The sequence below is a fragment of the Protopterus annectens genome, chromosome 7.part0 (assembly GCF_019279795.1).
Source record: "Protopterus annectens isolate FY-2018-M chromosome 7.part0, PAN1.0, whole genome shotgun sequence".
Lineage (NCBI taxonomy): Eukaryota > Metazoa > Chordata > Ceratodontiformes > Protopteridae > Protopterus > Protopterus annectens.
In genome coordinates this window covers 377,991,376-378,017,426 of record NC_056739.1, presented here as the reverse complement: position 1 = coordinate 378,017,426, position 26,051 = coordinate 377,991,376, and the positions used below count along the sequence as shown (strand labels likewise).

General features: G+C 38.3%; 1 protein-coding gene across 1 annotated transcript in view; it reads right to left on the bottom strand.

Annotated features, from left to right (window-relative positions):
• Positions 1-14,173: 14,173 nt before the first annotated feature.
• The window catches only part of FMOD (fibromodulin), a 178,604-nt gene continuing 166,726 nt past the window's right edge, over positions 14,174-26,051 (bottom strand). The window contains exon 3 of the mRNA XM_044076943.1: positions 14,174-16,000. Within this exon, the coding sequence (XP_043932878.1) occupies positions 15,849-16,000 (152 nt within the window). The 3' untranslated portion in view covers positions 14,174-15,848. The remainder of the gene's footprint in view (positions 16,001-26,051) is intronic.

Here is a 26,051-nt window from a genome sequence, read left to right as displayed (position 1 = left end):
GATGAACACACCTTGGGGTTCTACTTTATGATAAATTTTATTATACTAATATCTGATTTGTGCCCTAATTTGCTTGTTCATATGACTTCCCCCCTTTTTATCCTCCACTGTGTTAATCTAAGTTTTCCTTTTTCTGATAACTGATCATTTGCATCATTATATTTCTTTCTTCCCTCACCCACCATCATGCCCCTCTTCAACTAACTCTGCTTTTCTTTTCAGGTTCATATTATTCTACCTGTCCCTACTAGTCACCTAGTCTTCCCTCTTCATATCCTGGACTAATGGCCCCTCTAGTTCTTCACATTGCAACTCTTTAAGCCTGCCCTCTAAGGTCATTACCTCCCTTACCCTTTACTCTTCTGTTTCCCTTTCCTGTCCATAATGTTTCACCTCCAGGCACTTTTTATCTCATCCCATTCACAGATTCCCTGCATGTCTTTGCTGTTTTTATTTAAGTCTAGCATCATTCTGATTATATTCTATGCCCATCTTCTCATTCATTTCCTGGAATTCTGTCTCCATCCACCTACAGTCAGACTCCATTCTGCCTCGCTCATTTACAATTTCATGATCTGACAGGTGTCTTTCTCTAGAGTACACACACACAATTTCCTAAAATGTTTCTCATCCATCAACAGTCTATCCAACCTACTGGACTGATCCTGGTCTTGGCTTTGCTACACATCCAGCAATTCCTCCTCTCTCATCTACCCACCAAATGCTTTTTAACTGCACCTGTGAAACTCTATTGCTTCATATTTTGGATCCCTTTACGAGGTCTACCACCACACTGAAATCACCCTCCCTGTTCTTCTGTCTGGCTCTTTTTTTGCCTGCATGTTATGTAACTAATCTTTAAAAAACTCCATGACCTTCGCAGTTTGACCATAGAAAAAGTTTAACGCTATTCCTTTTTCAGCTCTCTGCCATCTGCCGACTATCCATCATCCTGTCTCATCTTTAATCACTCTTGATGACTTCTTTGCTCAGCTAAACTATGTTGGATACTCACTTCTCTTGTGCCTTCTCCCTGAGGAAGTGTGAAAATATGAAGAACAAAATCTACAGAGTTTAGAAAGGTACAAAAAAGAAACACAGAAATGGGAAGAAAAAAGACAGCTGATATGTTGCCATATTTATGCAAAGGAGAAAGCCAAACTAATCAATACAAAAAAGCAGCTCCCAAGATTTTTGAAGAGAAATACAGACAAAGACACTCAGATATGCAAATTTTCACAATACGAAAAATAAGATCACAGAGAGGGAACATAGAAAAGAACATTAGAAAGTAGAAGTTATGCAAATAGAAGCTGAAGTTATGGAATACCTGCAAAGTGAAGGATTTAGTATAGAACATTTAACACAGGTTATATCACAGCATGATGCAACAATGAGTCCCCAAAGTAAGAAGAAACAGGAGGAGCAGGAGATTATATGAAGAAATATGGAAGGAATTAATATGGCACAATATTTATGCAGAGGAGAAAGCAAAACTAATCAACAGAAAAAAAGCAGAACCAAAGACATTTGGAGAGAAATACAGGCAAAAGCATCTGGATATGGAAAATTATACAATACAAAAAAAAAATAAGACAACAAAGGGGGAAGTAGAAAAGAGGATTAGTAATGGAGAAGTTGAAGAAATAGAAACTGTAGTAATGGACTACATGTAAAATGAAAGATTTAGTGTAGAAAATCCCTCACAGCATGACAGAAAGGACACTTGTATAAAATCTTACCATAACAGTAGATGTTCTTCTCTTCACTGTTGCAGTATTCTTTACCAAAGAGATTCCCAGACAAGGGGAGTCCAACATCTGCCAATAGACCAACGCTTTCTGATTTTGATGTTATACATCATACTTATACTCCCTGCTCAAAGCATAGGCCATAAAGGTGACATACAGACATATATACCCCAGAAATGAACACCCCAGAAGGAGCAACAGTCCAAGGGATTAGGAGGAGCATGTACATTCAGAAAGATAAAAAAAGGAAAAGAACAGAACAGAAGGGGAGGATGGAGGGAGCAAATACAGCAATAGTGAAGACAAGGATATCTACTGTTATTTTAAGATTTTACACAACTGTACTATGCCTTTCCATATCACTATTGCAGTATTTTTTACCAAAGGGAGAGTGCAAAAGCTCAAGTGGAAACTTGGGAGGAGGAAGGCCCAGAAGAGCAAACTGGAAATCCATGTAGGATAGTTTTGGAAAAGCCAGCTCTTGCTCTGGAAACAACAGATGTTTTTTCCAAAGCAAGAGATTCAAGTAGCAGCCTCAATTAACTAATTGGTATTCAATATTATGAAAAAAAGGTACAACAGGAAGCCACATCCCTGGTAGAATGAGCCTTATCAAAGGCAGAAAGACATTTTCCATGAAAGGAGTAACAAAAAAGAATGGCATTACCGATCCATGAGGATATGGTTTGCTTAGAAACAGCCAAACCCAGAGATCTGGGATGAAAGGAAATAAAAAGTTGCTCAGACTTGTGAATGGCCTTAGTCTTATCTAAATAATAGCTGAGTCGCCTATACAAATCCAAGGTGTGAAGAACTTTCTCACTAGCAGATCGTGGAGAAAGAAAAAAAAAAGAGGGCAAATGAATACACTGATTAAAAAATAATCTGTTAACCACCTTGGGCATAAAAGAAGCATTAGTACGAAGAGATAATGTGCCCCTATGAAAAACCAAAAAAGGAGGAAGGAGGAACAGCCATAAGATCCTGGAGTTCAGATACTGCCTTAGCTGAAGTAAGGACCAAAAGAAGAATATTCTTCCATGTACAATGTTGTAAGGAAGCTGAAGCTGCAGGCTCAAAGGGAGTCTGAGCTAGTTTTTTGAAGTATAAATTTAAGATCCCATGCCTTACGTGAATGATGCCTTTAAAAAATTGCTTGACCACAAGTTGAGAAGTGAGCTTTAACAGAAGAATATGCTAACCCAGCAAGGAACAATTCACACAAAAAAGAAAGTGGATCCTGGTTATGAGCATGGCACCAAACAGAAAATATCTTCCATTTGAACATGTAAGATTTTCTGGTAGTGGGTATCCTGGCCTCTTGCAGAACTTTAAGCACATCCTTACAAAAAAAAAGGTGTCTATAGGGAATCAAAATTCTATCATCCACAATAATATTTGAAGTGTGTACAAGTGAGGATGGATCAGAGACACCCCTTATCTTGTATGAGTAGGTCCAACCTGTGAGATAACTTGTGGTGACTGCCATTGGCTAGGTGAAGAAAAAGAAGGAACCAATACTGTCTGGGCCAAAAGGAAGTTGCCAACAAGATTGTGTTAGAGTCCTGCTCTATCTTAACCAGGACCCTTGGTATCAGAGTAAGGGGAAGGAAGGCATAGAGAAACATCCACCTTTCAAGAAAAAGAAAGGGCATCCACTTTCCATGCCAGAGGACTTGGGATTCTGGTGTAAAAAACAGGAAGTTATCTGTTTTAAGTGGAGGCAAAAAGATCTACCTAAAGAGTACCCTACCAATAGATGATGTTCAGAAACACATTTCTGTGAAGCATCCATTCATGACCCTGTGTGCTCTACCTGCTCAAAGAGTCTGCCACTGTATTTTACTCTGGAGTAATACATATAGCCTGAACATTCACTTGACACTGGACAGAGAGATCCCAAATTTAAAGAGCTAATCTGCAAAGGAGGTAGGACCACGTTCTCCTTGTTTGTTGATATACATTACTGTGGCATTGTCTGTGAAGATTTTGAGAGGCCCAGGAAGAAAAGAGGAGTAAAAGGTCTGAAGTGTGAAAAGGAGACCTCTCATCTCCATTATATAGATGTGGTCTGACCTCTGATGAGGGGGTCAGAGACTCTGGCCCTTAAGGGAGAAAGAGGCTCCAAACCTTGTGTCTGAGGCATCTGAGAAAAGTTCCTGAGAGGGTAATGGGGACTGAAATGGAAATCCTGGGTTGAGAGACAACTGATGAATCCACCACTGAAGCTCGAGTTTGAGGCATGGAAGAAGAGGGACTAGAAAATCTAGAGGATGATGGTGCTGGAGCAAAACTGACTTCAGGAACCACTGGAGTTTTTTCATTTGACATCTGGCCAGAGGCAGCATAAGAATGATGGAAGCCACTAATCCTGGAGCCCTGAGAAATTCCCTGGCTGTAACTGAAACCAAAGGAAGAAGGGATTGAATAAAAGTTGATTAGAGAAAGAGTTTTGGGAGGAGCCAGGGAAGCCAGCATAAGAATGTTCTGGAGCATTCAAACAAGAAACACATGATCCTGAGAAGAAACCAGACTGATTTCTGGAAGTTCATTATAAACACCAGGCTTTGTAAGAAACAAACAGTATACTGGAGATGCTGAAGCAAGACCTTAAGGGGAAGAAGCCTGAATGAACAGGTTGCCAGATAAGTAAATATTTAAACCCCTTTCTTCCTGCAAAAGGCAATCAAAGGAGTGAGCCAATTGTTGAATATCCTTGGGGCATTAGAAAATGCCAAAGGGCAAAGGAGAGAACTGAAAATGCAAGGAAGAGAGAGAGAAATTCAAAAACATCCTGAAAAGGGGATAAACTGGGATGTGAAGAAAAACAAGCATCCTTGAGGTCCAGGGAGAAGTTGAAGAAATAGAAACTGAAGTTATGGGGAGAAGGTCATAGGTGAGAGTGTGTGTGCGAGTAAGTGTACAAATGAACTACCTCGACAGGGCTAGCCACCCGGTGGTGTAAAACCTTGGCTTGAAATGATTGCACTGCAAAAGTGACACCCTGACCCCATGTGCAAAAATGGGAAAGGGGTTGATGATGTATGAATGGATGAATGGATATGAGAAATAGTACCCCCAAAGGATAGGTTTTCAAAGGGAGAATCTGGGCTAATAGAATCCTCCCCCTCCTCCTCAGAACCATAATCCACAGAAGAAGTGATAGGAGAGGAATATAACAAAACCTCTTCCCCAGAATCCAAATCCTCTTCAGAGTAGTCATGCTCTCTTGGCTTCTTGAGTGTTGTAGCTCATCAAGGGGAAGTAGGCACTGCAATTTCTTGGGGAGGCTTTGAGGCCATCAATACATTCAATAACCCCTGGGTAAAATCCTGCCATTCACACTGAGAATCCTTTGCAGTAGGAAACAATGCTTGTTTTTTTGTTTTCTTTTCTTTTGAGAGACATCTGCCTGAAATACCCAAGAGATTCAGACCCTTGCCTATACTCAACCAATGTAGTAAAACTCTCCTCATGAACAAATATCTGCTGTAACCCCTTGGTCCCTCTGAAATAATCAGCTGAGGTTCCACCTCAACATCTAGAGTGGGCATTTCCAGAGGCTCTGATGACATATGAGAAATTGGATCCATGCTGGCCTTTGATAGGGTCATAGCAGAGGAATCTGATACAACAACTGGGCAATCCCCTGGGCTTTCACCTGTCTTGAGAGAGATGTCTCTGGGAGGTGAGAGATGAGCCAAATCAGACCTGATTTTCTTCACATTTTTCTTGGCAGATGGCTGACCTTTGGGAGAGTAAGATTCCACCATAGCATCCTGCACCAACAACTTAAGATGTTGATTCTCCAGGGAAATGGATAAGGAGGAGAGACAACAGAAAAAAAAAACACAAAGTATAGTTGTGAGAATCACCCAAACCAAAGACACTGCTTGTGATAATCCTTATGGATAATCTGCCTCCCACACTGACATTTTCCATTTCTGGATGACATGTAAACTCACAAAAATGAAAAGACAAAAAAAATAAGAAGAAACCCCAATGGAGCACTTATCTGAAGCAAGGTTTGGTGCCAAACCCAGAAGAAGATTTCAGACCGATGATCGATGATGGTGTTCAGACTGGCGGCAAAGAAGTTCTGAAGTATGTATGTCCGCATGTCACCTTTATGCCCTACCCCTTAAGTGGGGAGCATATGTGTGACATCTGAAGTCATCAGAAAGCCTTGGAATATTGTCCAGATATTGGGATACCCTTGGCAGTGAATCCCTTTGGCAAAGAATGCTGCAACAGTGATATGGAAGGACATCAGAGTCCCCAAATTAAAGGAGAAACCAGTGGAATGAGAAAGCATCTGATCAGCTGCCATATTAAGATAATTTGGAGCCTTTAGTAGAAAGCAGTACAAAAGGTCAGTTGGAGTTGCACAACAAGGGAAGAAACAGGAAATGGTGACAACTCTGACACAGTCAATGTTGTGGTGATAGGCCAGTAAGTTCCAATATGAAAGAGCAATGGATGACACAGGATGAAGCTGAAGAGATTATATCACAGGATGATGTTCTGGAACTTTCTGTAGAATGCCCACTGGAAATGGAGAATAAAGAATGTGCAGAGAAGAAAGAAATATAAGGGAACATTTGCTTGATTTAATAGAGATAGACATATTAAGATCAATGAAATAAATAGATTACAAAAAGTCAATAAGACCCAAAATGTTAGAAGTCTGATAAAACAAATGAACACAATAATCAAGACTATCAACATAAATTCATGTGATGTGTGAAGTTGGGGAAGAAGGGGTGAAGACTACCAGCCTAGCCAAATAGAATTTAATACATAATTCTGGCATTTGTAAATATAAATGTAAAATACAGGCTTGTTTCTTAAATGAAAGAAAACACTGTAAAATGTGAATTTCAAGATTGTAGCAACATTGCCATCTGCTGTAAGGAAAGCTAAGCTAAGCATTTCAAATCTTTCTTTTGAAGTTAAAATTATTTCAAATCTGTCCTTTGATCTAGATACTGGTGCCAAAGAGGCTAGCTGAACACATTCTTTCTATTGCTTTAATTTAAGGAATAATTACTAGAGTGTATGTGTGAAATGTCTTTTATTGTTGTAGTTTCCTGAGCAGGTGTTAGATTGTTAAATAATGTAGCCTGTTGGCCTGGGAACTCCAGACTAAGAGTCAAAATAATGTAATGTGTATACTGGGAAAACCTAAGTGTCAAAATGATGTACTCTGGGAGGGCCCAGCAGAAATGTTTGAGTGATTTTAAAAACTTTTGTTGAGAGAGAGAGAGACTGTAAGCATGTTGATCTTGATATCCAACTCTCAGCACTGCCTTATGCTCTCTCTATGAAAGTAAGTTACTTTAGAAGTATGTTTTCTTGTAGAAATAGCTAGGACTATAAAGATTAGACTTAAATGTCTTTCTGTTATATCAGAACCTTCCTACTGTATTGTTTTAAGTTTCTGTGTGATCTCTGAACTCTTGGATAGCACTGTGGTGTAGTAGTATTGTCCTGAGTTTTTAATTACCCATGACTGGTTTGTGTAGAGTTAAGTTAAGCTCTAGAGTACATTGCATATTTATAGAGTTTATTGTACAAGGCCACTCTAATAAGCCTTAGACTGATTAGACACACATTACCAATTGGATAATAATATTGCACAGTAATAATTGGACACCCTTTTAAGGGCCTTTGGGTAGCTGATAAGTATTAGCTGGTGGTGGTAGTAATTATTACTGTATAGTCTGGGTAAAGGGGTGCAGCTGGAGAATCTGTGTCAACCTTTCCCAGGAGTTTCTGTGAAGTTGTATAAATACTTATCTCAAAGTGTGTGTGGTGTGTCAGCTACCTGGCAGGGACACAAAGCTCTGGTGGGACAGAGAGGGAACTGGAGGTTAGCTTGCCAGCTAGGCTGAGATCTGGACCCTATAGCTGTGCCAGTGGGGAGTCTTACTGGGGACCTGGGGAGCAAGGGAGCAACCAGCCCCAGACTGACTGTGATCTCTGTGTGGACTTAAGGGAAATTTTACTTTGCTGTGTATATTTGTTATCATTTCCTCTTATATGACCCTGGTGTTAGTGGTAAGGATTGAGGCTCCTTGATTGCTGGGCCAGGGCACAGCCGTCCATGATGTAACAGAATTAAGCATAATATTAAGTAATAAGATAACGTCTTACCAGAAAAGTACAGGGCAATAAGTGAAAGGAAGGGAAGAGATCAAAGACCATCATGGAAGTGTTGAATAGAGTAAACTGTAAAGTAATTATGACACGATGTGTCACTGTTAGAAGACTATAGAAGAGGGAGCAGATCAACAAAACTATTTAGAAAAGTAGATGTGATATAAGCAGCACACAGTATCAGAACAAACCAGGATCGACAGTACATTATTGTAAATAATAAACTAAATATATCAGGACATTCAGGATATGCAGATAAATATAAAAGAAAAGTACAAAATAAGCAATTAATTGATGAGAAAAAGGTTTTATAGACATTTGGGAAACAAATCAAAAGGAATAGAAACACCACAAAAAAGAAGAAATAGAGACATGTTGGGGGAATATTACTGTGGTACATAACAAAGGTGCTGAATAGATAGAAAAAGTATGTTTCTCCTCAAGGAAACACAGACCTGTTTAGTGGACATCCTCTATCAACAGGCATTCCAACAAAAAGAAGAAACTGTTGCCTAAGGGTAAAAAGGAACAAATTCCAAATTGGAAAATCTCCTTGGCATCAACAAGCAAATTAGGTCACTAGTGAAAACCTCCAAAGCCAATTATGAATTGAAACTAGCCTCTAAAACAAAGGGAAACCACAAAGCCTTGTTCACGTACATCAGGAACCTCCATGGCAAAATCTAGGTTTGCTCCAAATTAGTACTTAACAGTATCACTTACACTGATCCTGTTGACTTAGCCAACCTGCTAGTAGATAGGTTCAGTGCAGACTTCATCTCCCTGTCCCCCCCCATAGGCCTTTCTGACATCCTCAATACTTGTCCCACACTTTACATCTCTGTAGATCAAGTGTTAAAGGCCCTCTCCAAGGCAAAAAACACAGCTTCCATGGAACCTGATAGTATCCCAGGCTGTATTCTGCACCACCTCCGGCAAGAACTGGATTCTCCATTGAGCACCCTATTCAACTACAGCCTAAGTACAGGCTTCATTCCAGCAGAGTGGAGAACTACCATTGTCATCCCTTTGTACAAAGGTGGTGCCACTATTGACCCTGTAAATTATCACCCCATTAGCTTGACAAGTCTGAACTGTAAAGCCATTGAGCATATTATTATGGATCTTATAAACAAGGACATAGGCAATCTCCAAGCACTTGACCCCCACCCAGGACAGATCTTGCCTGTTGAACCTGGTTGACATCTTTGAGACTGTCACCAAGGCCCTGGATGAGGAAAAGTCAGTACAAACAGCTTACCTTGACTTGGCCAAGACCTTTGACACAATCCCCCACTCAGGCATCATCAAAAAGCTAACACAGCTTGGAGGAAATCCCTATCTCATCAGGTGGGTGGACAACTGGCTCACCAAAAGGACCCTCAAGCTCAAAATAGACACCTCTACCTCCGATAGCAGACCTGTCACTAGTGGAATTCCCCAGAAATCTGTCCTGGGACCCCTACTGTTTGGCATCTACTTCTCAGGGGTGCTGGTAAAGACAAAAGGCCTGTGGCTGACCAAGTTTGTGGATGACTGTAAGTTGGGTGCTGTCTTGACTGCAAAAATAGAAACGAACATCCAGCACAATGCAATTCCACAAAATGTTATTCTTGTATGCAGTAAAGTGCTTTCATCCCCTGGTGTGGGGACTTCTTCAGAACTACCTTATAATGCCTACACCAACCTTGTTATATAAATACCACACCCTAATTAAAATAAATTGTCAATTAAACAAGCCTAACACTAAAATTCAAAAAAAACTTATATTTATAATAAATTGGAATACAACATTTAATCATACCTTAATTTTGTAATTAAACATATTAAAAACAACACAGATGTTAAAAAACTCATTTATCTTTAACCTAAAATATTCTTAATTTTAAGCAAACTGGTTATGCTAACATTTTCATTAATCCCTGGATATTTTGTTGCGTTTAACCACAACTGCCATTTTACTTCACACACATCCAAATATACATCTAACACTCTACCTTGTATGTCTTGAACTACTTACTGCAAGACCAAAAACTTGAATACATTTTCCATCCACACTACGTCGAAAACTGGGATTTTTAACCCTTTGTGGATCTTTGGTTTACCAAAACTATTTGGTACCATCGGGTGCTCATTTTTCAAGTAATCATGTTCTGTTTCATTAATCTGGCCTTGCATTACCATATCATCTAGTAATATATCTTTCGTTCTGTATGATATATTAATGTAATTTATGGAGCTATCATACTATGTTTCATCCATTAATAATTTACTCATACTATTAGAATAATCTCCACTGTCCATGATTACTATCCCATTACCTTTATCAGGTTTCATGCACCGAATATTTCCATCGTTAACTATATCAAATAACTTTTTTTCTTCGTCACTTAAGTTGTCATTATCCTTATCCCCATTTCAGCTAAACACTTCCCTTATATCAATCTCACACATCTTTTCAAAAACACTTATCAAATTATACAATGGCAGATTAAAGGTACTCGGTTTTCTCAAAGTCAACAATAAGTCATGTTTTGCTTCATTAAACCATACTTTTAAATTCAATTTCCGTGTATACATTTTTAAATCTATCAGGTTTTCCACCATTTTTCCCCTTCTACTAGGCACAAAACCAAATCCCTTAGCCAACAAGTTTGCATGTGTTGTATTTATACTTTTGCTGAGTAATTATAAATTTTAAAATCACCCAAATCATTGCACACCATCACTGGCATGCCACTTGTATCACAAACATCATTTTCAGTCTCCAAAGTTTGACCACTGTTAAGCTTTGCATGCTTTGAACAGCCTCACTACCAATGAACTCCTTCACTGGATGGAGTCTATTCCGGCACACACACTGAAAGGTTGCACATCTTACAGCTACTAATAGGGTACAAGTGTAGTAGTGGCATTCACAGAATGTGGTATTCATTTTATTGGGGGTAGGAGTGGGCAAGCATGGCAATTCATTCCCAGTGTCTGTGACCTAGCCCTGCTAGGTATAAGCATAATGCTTACTGGAATTGTATTAACTCACTATACTCTGGGCATGCCAGTTGATATCTCCTGAGAATTGTAGGATCATCCCTTTTCCTGCACTTCTTGTACTTCTAGAACTATTTTCACTGCAACAAGCACTGCTATTTTTCCTTCACTAAATTGGCTGCTTGAGATCTCAGATGTGGTGGCTGGGGAATTACCTGGCAGAGCTGGGGGAATAATTTGACTCAGCATTCCTGAAAGCAACAATATTTGTGTGAGAAAGGCAATTTTATTTATATTGCAAGTATTTTTTTTTCACAAACTGACCAGATTGGTTGGTGTAGAGTACAGGTAACAGACAGATATTAAAAACGAAAACAAAACAATAGAAAAGTTATTACTTCACAATAAAACAGACCAAACATTTTTAGGCTGATGCATCATAAGGTATTTATGCCTTAATAATGTCAATGTTATAAGCAAATGGATGTTCTATACATTAGACTGCCCAGAAGCATGTTAGAAAAATTATCAAGGGCCAGCCCCTTGGGAGTTGCAAATCACATAATAAACATTTCTAGGAAATGTCCTACTTTCCTCCAAAATACAAAGAAACAAACAACACTCTTAAAAATGACAAATATATATATTATTAATAAAGTCAACTAAAACCCAATATGAACCCAGTGCAAAAATACCCTCTGCAGTAGGTATTACAGGGAAACAATGCATTTTCTATGGATGGACAGGCCTTCTGCCTGTAGCATTAGACCTCAAAACAAGCTGGAGTAGTCTGTTATTTCCCTATAATGCCCATCCTGTTGGGCATTTCTGCTTACATATATTACCATCCCTATAAATGCTGTTTTTAAGGTACTGCTAGTGCAGTACACAATTAACATTTATTCAGATCATGAACAGTTTGCATCTACAATTATAAACCAAACAGTATTCACAGTCCTCTTTCTAAAAGGTAAAAGTCATTAAATTGTAATCTTTGTAATGCTGATAAAATTATAATATTTCAGTTCACACAAGACTGTGGAATATTCATAGATCTTTTTAAACTACAGATTTTTATGAGATACTGTATTATTACATGAATACAAGAAATATGACCGTCAATAAATTAACATTACAGTGCTAGAATCCCAAATATAGTCAGCCTTGGTTTACAGTTGCCTCATTAATAAAGATATAGGCAGCTACGGTATGCTTCTTCTTTATGTATATTGCCCACATAATGCCTGGTGCATACAGTTGTTGGTTGGCATGTGCTTTAGTGGTAAAAGTTTATGTATCTAGGCTTTAAGGTCCAGGGTTCAGTCCTGACATTCAGATAATGAATATCTATGTGTGCGTGAATGTGTGTATGTGTAGTTTGCATGTACTCCTTGTTTACATATGTATCTTCCCTATTTGTTTCCTACACACCTCTGGATAACACTCTAGTTAAAGCATTCTTTCTCCAACACATGCTTTATCGCATTAACTTTGCAGGGAAGCAGGAGAATCTCGATAACAATAGGCTACTTCAAATTACCTGCATATACTGCTTTTACCATTCTTTTGGGGCTTGGGTCATGGCTGATAACGGTTTGCAAGAAAGGACTTTGCTTATCTAATTAATAAAATAATGCATTAAGTTAAAAATTGATGTGTGTCATAAAGTAAATGACACAATAAGAAAAGTAGGACTTGAAATATACTTTATGAATAAACGGGCAACTTACTTATTTTTTTATTCTTAAGGAAGATGCAAATTTCAATGAAAGACCTCCTGAACTAGTCAAAGCACAGAGGGACAAACCTTGATCTGATAAAGCCAGCTTCTTAAACTTTGTTTGACTAAAGGTGGGGAAGTATATGGTGAACCTTTTTAATTTCCACTTCCATAACCTTATAACCAAATATAGCAAAAGGTAAAGCTGTAGCACCTTGGGAACTTTGTCTTTAAGTAAGGAGAGAAACAGCCTCTACAAAATGTATTTTTTAAAGTTCCAGCAACATTGTATAATTCCAGCAATAATTAGCTGAAAGATAACTGACCTTTTGCTGATAAATAGCGAACACAGCTATTGGAGCAGGAAAAAATGTTAATGTTCAGAAATGCATCCTTTTTTGCTAAATAGTAGTACAGTGTTTTTCACTTCTAAAATGCATTTTTTTCATTAACAGACCTTTGGTGCAGGATAAAGTGCCTACGTGTATCACTGGTTATGCAAGATGAAAAAGGGTCCTGAGTGTTGGAATACTGGTGGAGGAAGGGAGGTTTAAGCAATGATTAAGTTACTTTTCATGGAGGCAAGATATGGGATGTCTTATTACAGCTCACCCCCTTGCCAAGATGGAGTTAGACTGAGGACAAAAGGTAGACAGAGGGAAGGACACACACACAGACACTTATACAGTGATGTACAGCTGCAAGTGTTTACCTTAGCTTCCCCATTATGTATACCTACCTTAACTTACCCATAATATGTGCAGCCACTTACAGTTCTCTGAGGTTTCAATTTTGAGTCACACCCAAACTCTTCTGCCGCACTGGGCTCACCTTACATCCTCAGGAGGGTAATCTGTGAAGACAGTAACTAAACCATGATGGGCAAGACTTCCATGACACTGAGGCCATCACTTAGGGAGAAGCAGCAAATCTCATATCGCTGGCTATGCTTGACTTTTTTCCTTTGTTCTTTTTTATACTGTAGTGGGTATATAACTAATGTTGATTTCAATTTGTATTTTAATAGCTGCATATCCTATAGAAGCATAGAGAGGCATTCTTTGTAGAGATTTAATTCTGGAAGTCATGAAAGCTAAGATGTCATATGCTAATTAGACAACTCCTATTCTCCACCTTTTTTTCTTACAATATTTTATTTGCATTACTGCTGTGGTTCCTATATCAGGAAATATTGGTATCAAGACAGAACTCAAACGGAGATACCAACACGCGTTATGTCCCTTTTGATATACTACATGCTGGTATGGGTCTAAGTTTCAAAATGAAAAAATCATACTACTTACACATTTAAATATCAGGGCATATTTGGGATTTTAGTTTTTAATTAGAAGTCAGTGAATAATTTAGAATGACTATATTCGTTATGGTTTGCCAAAATTAGACTAGGTTGTTGTGAGTGACCCCACAGCCAGTCTGCAAATTGCTGTGGAACTTGCAGCCAGCTGGAAGTATATAGGTGCAAATTTAAATGTTATCTGAGGCAACATCTTTAATAACCAACATGTAGTCAACAAAAATTACACTGGTCATTTTGATGTCATCTTGTAAAAGTTTTTTTTTTTTTGTAATTTAACTTATCATTAGCAGAATTAATAAGTACCATTTTGGAGGCAAATACTGATTAAGAGGTATGTGCATTGCATATAGTAGCTTTTCTCTAACCTCAGTGTGCAATGAGTTTAACACCACTTTTTATATTATATGTCATATAAAGACTTCTGTGGTGTTATTTTAAGTTGTTATGTCTTTGTTTTTGACTCTTACTGCTCACTATTATGTTTTTCTTGAAGTCTCCCTCAGGACTGAGTGACCAGTCTGTTCACTCAAGTTGTACTATCTGGGTTCTTGTCCAGTCAGTCAGACCAGAAAAATCTCCCCACAGAACAATGGGGGTACTAGATGTTGTTGAATCAACCAACAGGAGCTGGTCTCACTTCTTTCTTCAGTAAGTAAAGAAGGAAGATCAAGAGAGACAAAATGACTACACTGACAAGACATTTCTGTGCTGACAACTGCAGCATTTCTTCAACACAGAGTATACACTGAAAGACAATACCATTAATATAAACAAGACATGTTTGAATGTAGTATAACTAGTTTTAATGTACTTTTTGTATTATTTAGGGATAAATGAATAATATAGAACAAAACTCTTTAAAATAATGGTTTAAATGATATATTTATCTATGCACAGTTTCCATGTGTATATTATGTTGAGATGTGTTTGGTTAATGCTGTGACGGGCAGATAGACATTTAGGTAAAAATTCCTCCTTCTGAAATACAAATTATGCAAAGTTAATTTGACCTGTACAACCTGTACGGAGTTACTTTTTGTGGGCTGGGAATTTTTATTAGTTGTTTTTAGTATCCTGTGAAGAAAAAGAAAAATATATATTTGACCTTTTTCATTTTGGCCATCTGTTGTCTTGAATAGTCATTTCATTTACTGGCCATTTCATATAGAAACACAAGAAACTGTTGCATATTTAGATTTGAAATAGCACAGTGGGGATATTCTATTGCTATTTAAGACCAAAAATATTGCATTATTAATATTAAAGAATATATTGTAGTTATATTATATGCACTGTTTCTGTACAATAATGGCTAATTTAGTTTTTCATATAAAGTATGGAGAAGCAGTCGTAACATTACCACTGACAATAGATGAATTTTCCACTTTTACATGAAATGGATACTCCAGATGTTTAGAATATCACTCCATTGCTAACTCCATTGAAGAAATAACTATTTCAGTTATCCTTCCATCTTAATAGCCTGTAAATTGGGATGGCTCGCTATTTCAGTTGTCATGAATATAATATACTGAGGTATTCTGGACACAAAAGTAGAAAGCCAATACAAAACAATGCCGATTGTTCCCAGCATTCTGCACTTTAACAAAATGATGTGGCATTTTTCCGTTTAGAAGACTGTGCACATCCAATTGTTTACATAAATGTTGCCACCAAAGCATTATATAATAAACTGCAAGATAGTTATAACTATACATCATGCAACATTTTACCATATACTCTGCATTTAAACATAGAAATGGAGAATACATTTTTAGATGTATGCTATATAATTGCATAAGGTTATGTGCACATGGGATGAGTGTAGCAGCAGATAAAGTTCATAGGTGAGACTCATATCCTGCTTCACACTGGAAGTTTACAATAGGCATCCTGGCACAAAATTCGGAACTTATATGTCAATGATGGCAGCGCGGCGCAGGCAGAGAGGTGCTTCTGCTGGGATGGTATCCTGGCGGATTTCATTTCCATCTAGTCTGAGGACCCGGATCCTGGAGAAATTCATGATGTCAATCACCTTGCAGAAGCTGGTGAGAGAGAACTCTGCAAATAAGAACAAAGACAGCTCAGAGGAACATGGTAGTACTAGTTCACAATGCACAAATAATTTGCTATATATTTTTTGTTTTTGACAGAAAAAAAATCTTAATCCATATAAGAACTGTTTGTCCCTTTTGGAAGCTTTCAAATAATACATTTGAGCTCTAGTAATATACAGATACATATTTCTGAGGATAATAATACAACATTCTTATCAATTTTCACATCTAAATGTGACTTTTTATGAGAAGTATAAACAATAATAAAAAAGACAACACTTGGAAAATGAGTAGTTTAAGGAATATTTTTTTTCACCGAAACAAACAGATACTTATGTATATTTGTATACATGCATCAATTTAGTAATTTAGTATTTAATAAATGGGTAGAACCCACTGAGCTCAGGGTCCTTTATCAGAAGAGATCTACAAGCCATAGACTCACAACATGGTATGAAAACAGTTATGAGAAAAACAAAAACAATTTCTAAACCAAGTGACTATGTACAGTTAGAGAAACAGCCCTCACAAATTAGACTAAGTTAAATACACTAATTGCAAGTGTAACTGGTAGTTAATCTAAATTTATCTGCCTAGAGAGTAAACCAAAATATAGCATTATGATGAAATAACTAGCTTCCAGTCATTGATTGAGCCACTCTCCTTCTGGACTCCCTTTTCATCAAGTTGTGATGCAGCAATCACTGTCCACCACCTAAAACAAATCTTATTTATAATCTAATGCTTATCTTCTCCTTTCTTTCACTGTTGAAATTCCCACCATATTAGGTAAGAAAGCATTCTCACAATTGGCAGCTACAACTTGGAACCAGATACTAAACGATTATCCAATTTTCAGGTAAAGTTCCACAAACAACTTACAAAAATGAAGGTACTTGTTTTGACAATGGATGAACTAATTCACTCTTAGCACTCATACCAAAGATAACACAATATGTTTCAATACAGGTATACACTACAGTATATAATTAGCCTTCTAGTACATGTGTGATTAGTTTATGAACTACACATTTGCTTAATGTGTGTGCTTCAAATACGTTTTTTTTTATGTACCCTGATGTGCTGTTTATACTTTGCTTTTTCTGTGTCCGTGACTCTCTCTTCCTGAGTACCTGTCAAAATTCTGTGGACAAAGGATGGAATTCATAACTTGTATGCTGCACAAAGCTGTGTCAGTGGCTTGGCAGAGCATGTAAGGCCAAGGGGATGGTGATTCATAATAGCCTCATTAGTCAGTACTGCAGATTTTCCCTGCTGAGTAGAGAAGGTTATCAAGCAGCATATAAGTACTTTTGTTTTTGGGTATGATCCATGCCAACTATGCCCTTGAGCATCTTGGAACATTTCTCTGCAAGTTTTCTTGTGTAGTATAATGATTCGCATAGTGATTGATTGACCTTCATACAGCAAAATATCCATACACAGCAGTGCACAGAATGTGTTAATGTACATTGGAATTAGCTGTTCTGCAGCCATGCATTCCAAAGTGAGAATCTGAGCAGGCCAATGTGAAGTAGTTGTACTCTTTTCAGATTGCCAGTCCAAGTTAGTAGTGCAGTACATTGTGTGAGTGAGTGACTAACTGAATGGGTATGTGTGGCTGTCTGTATATGGATACTGGGACAGAGTCTGAGCAGTTAGTGTGAGTGCATGTGCTTAACAATTTATTGTGATAATATTTATGTGCCCAAGTGTGTGTGTGTGTGTGTGTGTGTGTGTGTGTGTGTGTGTGTGTGTGTGTGTGTGTCTGTGTGTGTGAGATGACTGTTGCCTGATGTAACCTGTGGCTACTGTGGATGAAGAGGCTGCAGATGCAGAGCACACTGGCAATAGATATGCGTATATTTGTCTAAGTGTGTGTGTGTGTTTTTGTGCTCCTATGTGTTCACATATGTATGTCTGCGTGTATCTTTAAGGGGGTGTGTATATGTGCCTGTTTGTTTACGTTTCGGTTTCAGTGCTACTTACTTGTGCAGAATGGTAGGACACTTGGCTGAGCAGTCGTGTAACTGCTTAATTGAGCAATTCAGTCATACAAATTATCTGCTAGTGATATTAAGTACCATGCAGGCTTAGCACGATTGTGAATCACATTAAGTTGGAGTAACGCATCTTGCTTTACCAAAGCAACATGAGTTGCACTGCTACATGTATATCTACAAATTTTACCTCCATACCTGTGATCCCCAGAACAATAGACATGAAAGTGCCAAGGTGGAGCTGTGGCACTAGAAGTGTAGCCCCCTTTTCAAGGAAAAAATTATCTCACCATTATACTTGTCAAGAACCACAGAGGGGTAAAGTCCCTTTGCAAAAAAAAAAAAAAAAAAAAAAAAAAAAAAACTTTAAAATTGTACCAGTGGGTTGCAGAGTTCTCTTTTTGTTTGAATCACAGATTATTTTTCAAAGTGCCAGGAATGTAGGATTAGATCTCATCATTCTGACAGGGAAACCTCATATTTGCTAAACTTAGTGCCAGTCTTTTGCTTTTGTATTGTATGTGCCTGTATTAATTGAATTAATCCTTCTTGGAATAGTGTTTAGATTATTTCATGATTTCTCACTGATTCATGTGCAGGAGTGTACCAGTTTGCTTCTGGGAGATTAAAATCTCCCACCAATACAACCATCTTATTCTGTTCCCAGGACCTTATCAATTCATACCCATTATTATCCTGTCTTTCAACATCTGGTTTTGATATACTGGATCTATCCACTGACTTTCACTAATTTTTACCAAATGTCCTGCTACTATGCAAACTTTAATGTTCTTCCAGATTCCTGTCTTGCACAGATGTCCCACCTGGACAGAGTTGAAGTCCATCCATTACAAAGAAGTTCCGTCTTTACCCTGCTTTCCTCATTATCACAATGTTAAGATCCCTGCTCTTCAGACCACACCTTGTAGTCCTATGTCTTACCCTTTCTTGCTGTGCTAACACTGTGCACCAGTAGCACCAGTAGCACAGATGAAAAAGCTGCTGCACCTCCTTACTCTTTCAAGTCCTGGCATCTTCCTGGGCCTCTTTTTTAGTTCCAAGTCACTGGAATTCACCTACACTTTTGACATATCTGTACCCACTATCTTCCATGACAATTCTACTCGCTTCCTGTACTGTCACACATAACCTTGGTCCTGGCTCACTTTTCATCACCATTTTTCGAGATTATTCCAGCTTACCTTCTAACATAACATTCCTTGTCCTCAAGACTCAGATCATTAGGACTCCTCTCTTCTCTTCTCTTCAATTTCAAACTATTGTTCAAACTATGTCCCGAGTGAGCGTGACCATAACCGGTTACATTACCTTACTCTAGTTTACTAGTCTCATACTAACATTTGGTTATTGACAAACACACTCCTCCCATAACAAGTTCAAAAGCCTAACCCTGGATCTTCTCCAAGATGCATAACAACACAAGAATATTCTCATCTCACCTCCGTATTAACCTTTTAGACTATCTCACAATGATATCCCCACCTTTTTCTTAGATCATGACCTCATTCAAATGATCACAAACCCCACCAGATCCAGTTTATGTCAAATATCCGCAACCAATATGACCTAGATATTAAACATGTACCTAATAAAATCTCTGCTATTAAAAATCTTGCATCATTCCTAAATCTCTGTAATTAGAAATCTTGCATCATTCCTAAGAAACTAATCAACAAGTCCTTTCATTTCTCCATTCTTCCCGGTGAGTTTTCTCCTAAACTAATCATATTTCAGCACAAGCCTACCCCTCCAAAAAAAACACTCTAAAACAAAACTTTGAAAAAAAATGACAGGACTCCTATGTTTCAGATTACAGACCCCTGCATAGCTGCCTCATTTAACAATTACTTTCCCTCAAGGAAAATAAAACAAAATACATTTCCTGTTATCTGTATACTTTTCAAATACAATCAAAACTGTATTACTAATGAATTAAAAGCCTTATATTAAACTACAGATGCAGCCTGTACAAAACAGCCTGTATAAAAGAGAAAACATATTCATGTACTGAAAACAAAAACAGAATTTAGACTCATTGAAATGTATCCAAAAATGTTGTGAGACTTTGCAAAGCTACCCATTTAGAGAACAAAAATAATTAACAACTTTTCAAAAATAATAAGTAAATAAATAAATGAATACATAAATAAGTTATATTAAAAAACTAGGTGCATTTGGATGCTAGTCAACAACATTATTGCACAATTTACTACCTCATAAAATATTGAAGATGGAGCTACAACTGCATTCTCAAGCACCCTTTTTTCTCTTATTTCCTACAGGAATTCACTAACCTCCCAACACTTCATTACCCTTCTTTACTCTTCTATCCAAGTGTAGGTATGACTCTGTTGATACTTCTTCAAGGGCTATGGCAACTGGTACTGTTTTGATGGGGTTTGCACAGCTGCATTCTCAGAACCTTCCAGATGATGATAAAAATGAGATTTTAAATTCTTCCTGGGATAGAGATTTAGTGTTAGGCTCTACTGTTGCAGAGATCATCAAAACGTATGATGAAAGGGGCAAACTGATCCAGTGAAACTCTAAGATTTTTCAGCCCTCCTTTTCCAAATTTCCCAATGGACTTTCTATCTCCTTTTCCAGTTTTGTCAAAAAGCAGAATAAACAGTCTCAACAAAATACAGGTAAGCAGACGCTTAAGAAGAAATGGTAAGGAGATTCCAAACAGAATTGTCAAAGCTCCCAAAACAAAGGGCAGCCCAAAAAGTCTGAATGACTGTTCAAGCAAGAGACCTTGTTAACCCCTCCCACCCTGGCTGCTTTTTTCTTCCAGAAAGTATGAATCTTCGTTTTTATTTCCTCTTTGGCAACAGATAGTTTCAGATAAATGGGTACAAAAATCATTTTTCAAAGTTACAGATGGCAGTGGGAGGAAATTCCTTCTTTCCAAAGGGTCATTCTTCATCCTCCAGATCAGACTGTCTTGTTTCCACCATTTCGTCATCACATGCCATCCTTAGCAGTGATAGAAACAGTCTATCCTTCCCAGATGAGGAACAACTTTTATTCAAGGATGTTCCTAGTGTGAAAGAAAATGCATTTCTTGGACACCAGTTATGGATCTTGCTTTCCTAAACCTGTTTGTGATAGTGCCCAAATTCAAAATTATGCTACTTTGCAACCTCTTACCTCTTCGTCTTCTTGCAAGTTTCCAGACAGCACTACACTTAAAAGATACTTATCATCACATCCTTATTCATCCAGACTTCTGATGTTTCTTAAGGTTTTGTGTGTCTGGATCACATTATCAGTTCTCTGCCTTACCCTTTGGGCTATCCACTGCATCAGTTTTGTTTACAAAGTGTCTAGCTCCAGTTATAGCTCATTGCAGGCTACTGGGTATCTACATTTTTCCACACATAGAGGAATATTTCACTTGGGTAATAGATCTCTTATATCATCATCAACCCCATTCTTCCAATTTTCTACATGGGGTCTCTATTCAATGTTTTTCTCCTGCCTTTTTCAGCACTCATGCCTGACTGTGGCAGGTCATCCACCTCTTTGCTGGATGTCTTTCTTTCCTCTTGCCTTCTTCAAGTCTGTCTCAAATATTCTTCAACAGATTGCCTTCTGCTTTTTTGCACATATGTCTAAACCACAGTAATTTGTTGTCTTTGACATTTTTTGCAATTGGAACTCCTTTAGCTTCTACTCTTATGCCCTTGTTTCTTCATCTGTCCCATAGGATGCACCTTACCGCTATTCTCAGGCATTTCATCTCCACTATTTCCAGCTTCCTCAACAACTCTCCCTTTACTGACCTGGTTTTACTACTTTACAGTAGCATTGGTTGCACCACTGTTTTGTACACTTTACTTTTCAACTTTGTTGGCATTCTTCTGTCTTGTACTATACCTGACACTCTGTGTCAGTTGGCTGTAGCCCCTCTGATTCTAGCTTTTACCTCCTCATTCAGACTTCCCTTCTCCTCAACCACCCCTCTCAGATACTTGAAGCTGTTATCCTGTTCCACTGTTTCCCTTCTATCTCAATTCTCAGCTTTTTCTGAACTCCACCATTTATGCTATTACAACTGTCTTATCTGTACTCAATTTCATCCCGTGTCTTTAGTTTTGCATTCCATTCTCCCATCCTTTGCTGAAGTTTTTTCTTAGACTCTGCCTGTAATGCTACATCATCTGCATACCAAAACTTTGTTGATCTGTCCAACCCAAATCTGTTTGCTAATGTAGTCCCTCACTGGTATGAACAGCAGTGGGCTCAGAGCTGAACTCTGGTGCAAACCCACTCCCACTGGGAACCCCTGTGTGAGACTGATCACTGTTTATAATTGAGTCATTGGTCCTTGTACATAGCTTGAATTAATTCTACCAGTGTTTCTGGGACTTCAAACCACCACAGGACTGCCTAAATCAGCCTTCTTAGGACAGTGTCATGTAGTTTCTCCAAGTCTAGGAATGTCCGGTTGGACTCTTTCCACATCTCTAGCTTCTTCTCAACTATCTGTCTTACTGCAAACATTGGGTCAGTTGAGCTGCATCCTGATCTTATTCCTAACTGCTCATCTCTCATCTTGCTTTCTGCTACTTTTCATAGTTGTGTATCAATCACGCTCTCCAGAACTTTCACAAAATGACAGGAGTTTGATACCTCTGTACTGCCCACAGTTGTGAATGTCCCCTTTGTTCTTGATCACTGGCATTAGTATGCTTATTCTCCAGTTATCTGGGATCCATCTTTCTCTCTGTACTGCTATTAGTACCCTCAGGAGCCATTTCTCCCCTGTCTTACCCAGCATCTTTATCAAATCTGCTGTGACCTCATCTGAGCCTGCTGCTTACCCGACTTCATTTTCCTTAGTGCTGGTCTGCAGACACTTAAATAGATAGGGGGGCAAGAAACAATGCAGGGGGTGTGTGACAGGTTCTGACACACACCCCATGCATTGTAAAAGTACTGTACGGCCATAGCCGCCAACTGTACAGGTTTCTGCAGAATGGCCAGATGCCTGTCTCACATACTTCTCAACTTCCTAGAGCAATAAAGCCATACAAAGCCATAAATAATGGGGGGTCAAAGGCACAAAAATAGGGACACTTTCTAAATATTGCACTGACAAACCTGGAAAGTTGATAGGATAAATGGTTTGCAGTAGCACAGACTTCCTGAAGGGTATGAAGACTGAAACACATATGTCTGCTATCTGAAAGTGCCGTATGGTCATAGCAGTCAACTGTACAGGTTTCTGTAGAATGCCGAGATGCCTGCCTCACATACCTCTCAACCTCCTAGAGCAAGAAAGGTGCATAAAGCCATAAATAATGGGGGGATAAAGACACAAAAATAGGGACACTCTTTAAATATTGCACTGACAAACCCAGAAAGTTGATAGAATAAAAGATTTGCAGTAGCATGGACTTCCTGAAGGGTAGACAATCTGAAATCCAAATGTTTGTCAGTATGTTCTAATTTAAATCCAGAGTTATTTGCCAGTGATTTGCTAGAAAACCACAGTCACACTTCCTGACTTTGTAAGACCAATAATTAAAATCTGTCCCTATGTGTCCTTTTACAATTTCCCTTACTGTGACTAACACAAAGTACAGATACATGTAAATAAACTGGGTTTATGAATTTATATATTTTTTCAATTCTAAGGTATGTTTAAGCATAGCTGAGTGGGTGTGCATGTTATGGCCCTCTGTTCAGCATTGCTGAAACATCCCATAGGAGATAAATAAAACTATACAGCTGAAATCCACATGCCGAGATATGGTAGTGGTTAAAGTCCCGGCTTTGCATGCAGGTGTTCACGGCTTGAGTACCAAGACAGGCACTTTATTTTTACATCGGAAAGCAGTGTTAAACTTATTATTTTAATTTTAAATTATGTAATAATTGATATTTGTCAACCAGGGTACTGGAGCTGGTCAGAAAATGTGAGTGCATATAACATGTGAAATCACCCATGTATACACAAGTGTCTCATAACAGTATAGTCACACCTCATGGTAATGTAATGAAAGCACATAGAGGGATGTAATGTAAAAGTAAATCATATACATCTACTAATATGTCAGTAATGATTAATGAAGTCATTATCTTAATATTTTTCCTAAATGAAAATTGAGCAATGGTTAGCAGTGCTCAGCTATGCTTAGTCAGTTTAAGCATTGCTTAAATGTGAATGCTAAGCAGCAGTCAGCTCAGCTAAATGGATTTGCGCACTCTTAAGCAATGCTCAGCATTTACCCCTTTACGCACTGTTCAAACCAGCTTAGCAGGTTTCTGTGTTGCTAAGCTGTGCTCAGCATTTTTGAAATGGTCCAGTGAAGGCACAGGGTGGGAATATGGTCTTATTTAAACCGTGCAGGTGAGAATACAGCCATAACCTGTTTAGTTTGATCTCTGCAGGGACATGTCTGGCATTGGAGAGGGAGTGCACTTTTGGATGCAGTGCTGGGGCATCCTGGAGTCCAGGGTCATGGCTGGACACCTCAAAGAACATCATGATGACTGCTGCAGGGCCAGTACCAGGGCACTCAGTACAAAGCTATTTTATTTGGACTTGATCACTTTTATTCTGCTATTTCTCTTTTTTTTTCCCTTCCCATTTATGCCCCTTTTAAGTCTTGAGGTGCACCATGCAAAATCGGTTCCCAAATATAAACAGTCCTGCTATTTTTTTTATTTTATTTTTTGGTATTGTTCTAGATGTGGTGCATGCCGCACAAACCCGTTTAGCTAAAGTAAACACTTTGCAGTAGAAATGGCCCTCTCCTGGACATGAACACACTCTTCATTTCATGGACTAAGTCAATGCAGCCTCAGACACACCCACTTGCTTAGCTGTGCTTAGCCTAGCTGAAATGGGAGCTGTGGAGCTTCAATGTGCTTACACCAATCATGACACACACCCTTTTCATGTCAGCTGGTTCTCCTGCTTAAGCTGTAGAATTATAGTTCATACATGGTTAGGTGCAGCCAAAGAATGGTCTCCCATTTAGTGATTCAGTAAATGTTTCTCATTTGCATACCCCACTGCCTTAGTCCATAGTTACACCTCTACGACACAGCCTTCCTCCTTAGCAACTAGTGTTACCTGTTATTGTTTTGATTCTGCATGCCATAGACTATAATGGCAAAATGCATATTTCACTTAAAATAGTTTTTTCACATTTTATTTCCATTTTCATCACGATCCACTTTGCATGCCACTGCTTTATGCTTAAGCAGCCAAAATTGGCCAAAAAAAACCTTTTATTTTTATAATTTTGCAACTCTTTTCCATGCCAATGGCCATATTTCTGTCCATTGGCATGCCTAATGATTACAATACATGCTTTACTTTGAGCTGTCATGCCCCCATTTATTTTTTTGCAGAAATGTATTTGGCTAGTAGTCGAATACATTTCTGCAGCAGACATTATTCTGTCACAGATGCCTGCCTGCTTACTGAATCACCATTTGCATGGTTTTCACAAGCAAATGATGTAATTAGCATTATTCAGTAATGTCCATGCCAGAATAGTGCAGTCAGGCTCATGCACGCCCCCAGCATGGTTTACTGAATCACACAGGCTCCGAACTCTGGGCCGTACCATTATTCGGACATGGGATTTTAGTTTACTGAATCTTGGGGATGGTTTCAAAATAGTGGTAGCACCCCTGCAGTACTGGGCTTCAATGCTAGCCAATCTTTCAGACCTAGCCCTGAAAATGATTGTGTTGTTGCAGGGGATATGGCTATATTTCTAAGATGCCAAATCACGTCTAGACTCATATGGCAGGACAATGACTTTAAGGCTCCTCAATATCTTAATTTTTATCAATAAAAAAACATGCCACATCATAGCCAACTACCATACCTGCATCATGTCACCTACAACTAATAAGACATATCTAAACAATTAAAGTATATCCCCACTGAACCTAACAATATTCTACTGGGATATTTCAATTATCATTCTATTAATTGGGAAACGTACACAACCACAAATAAGTATGTGCATGCTTCCTAGATTTTATAAAATGTGATCTTTTTAG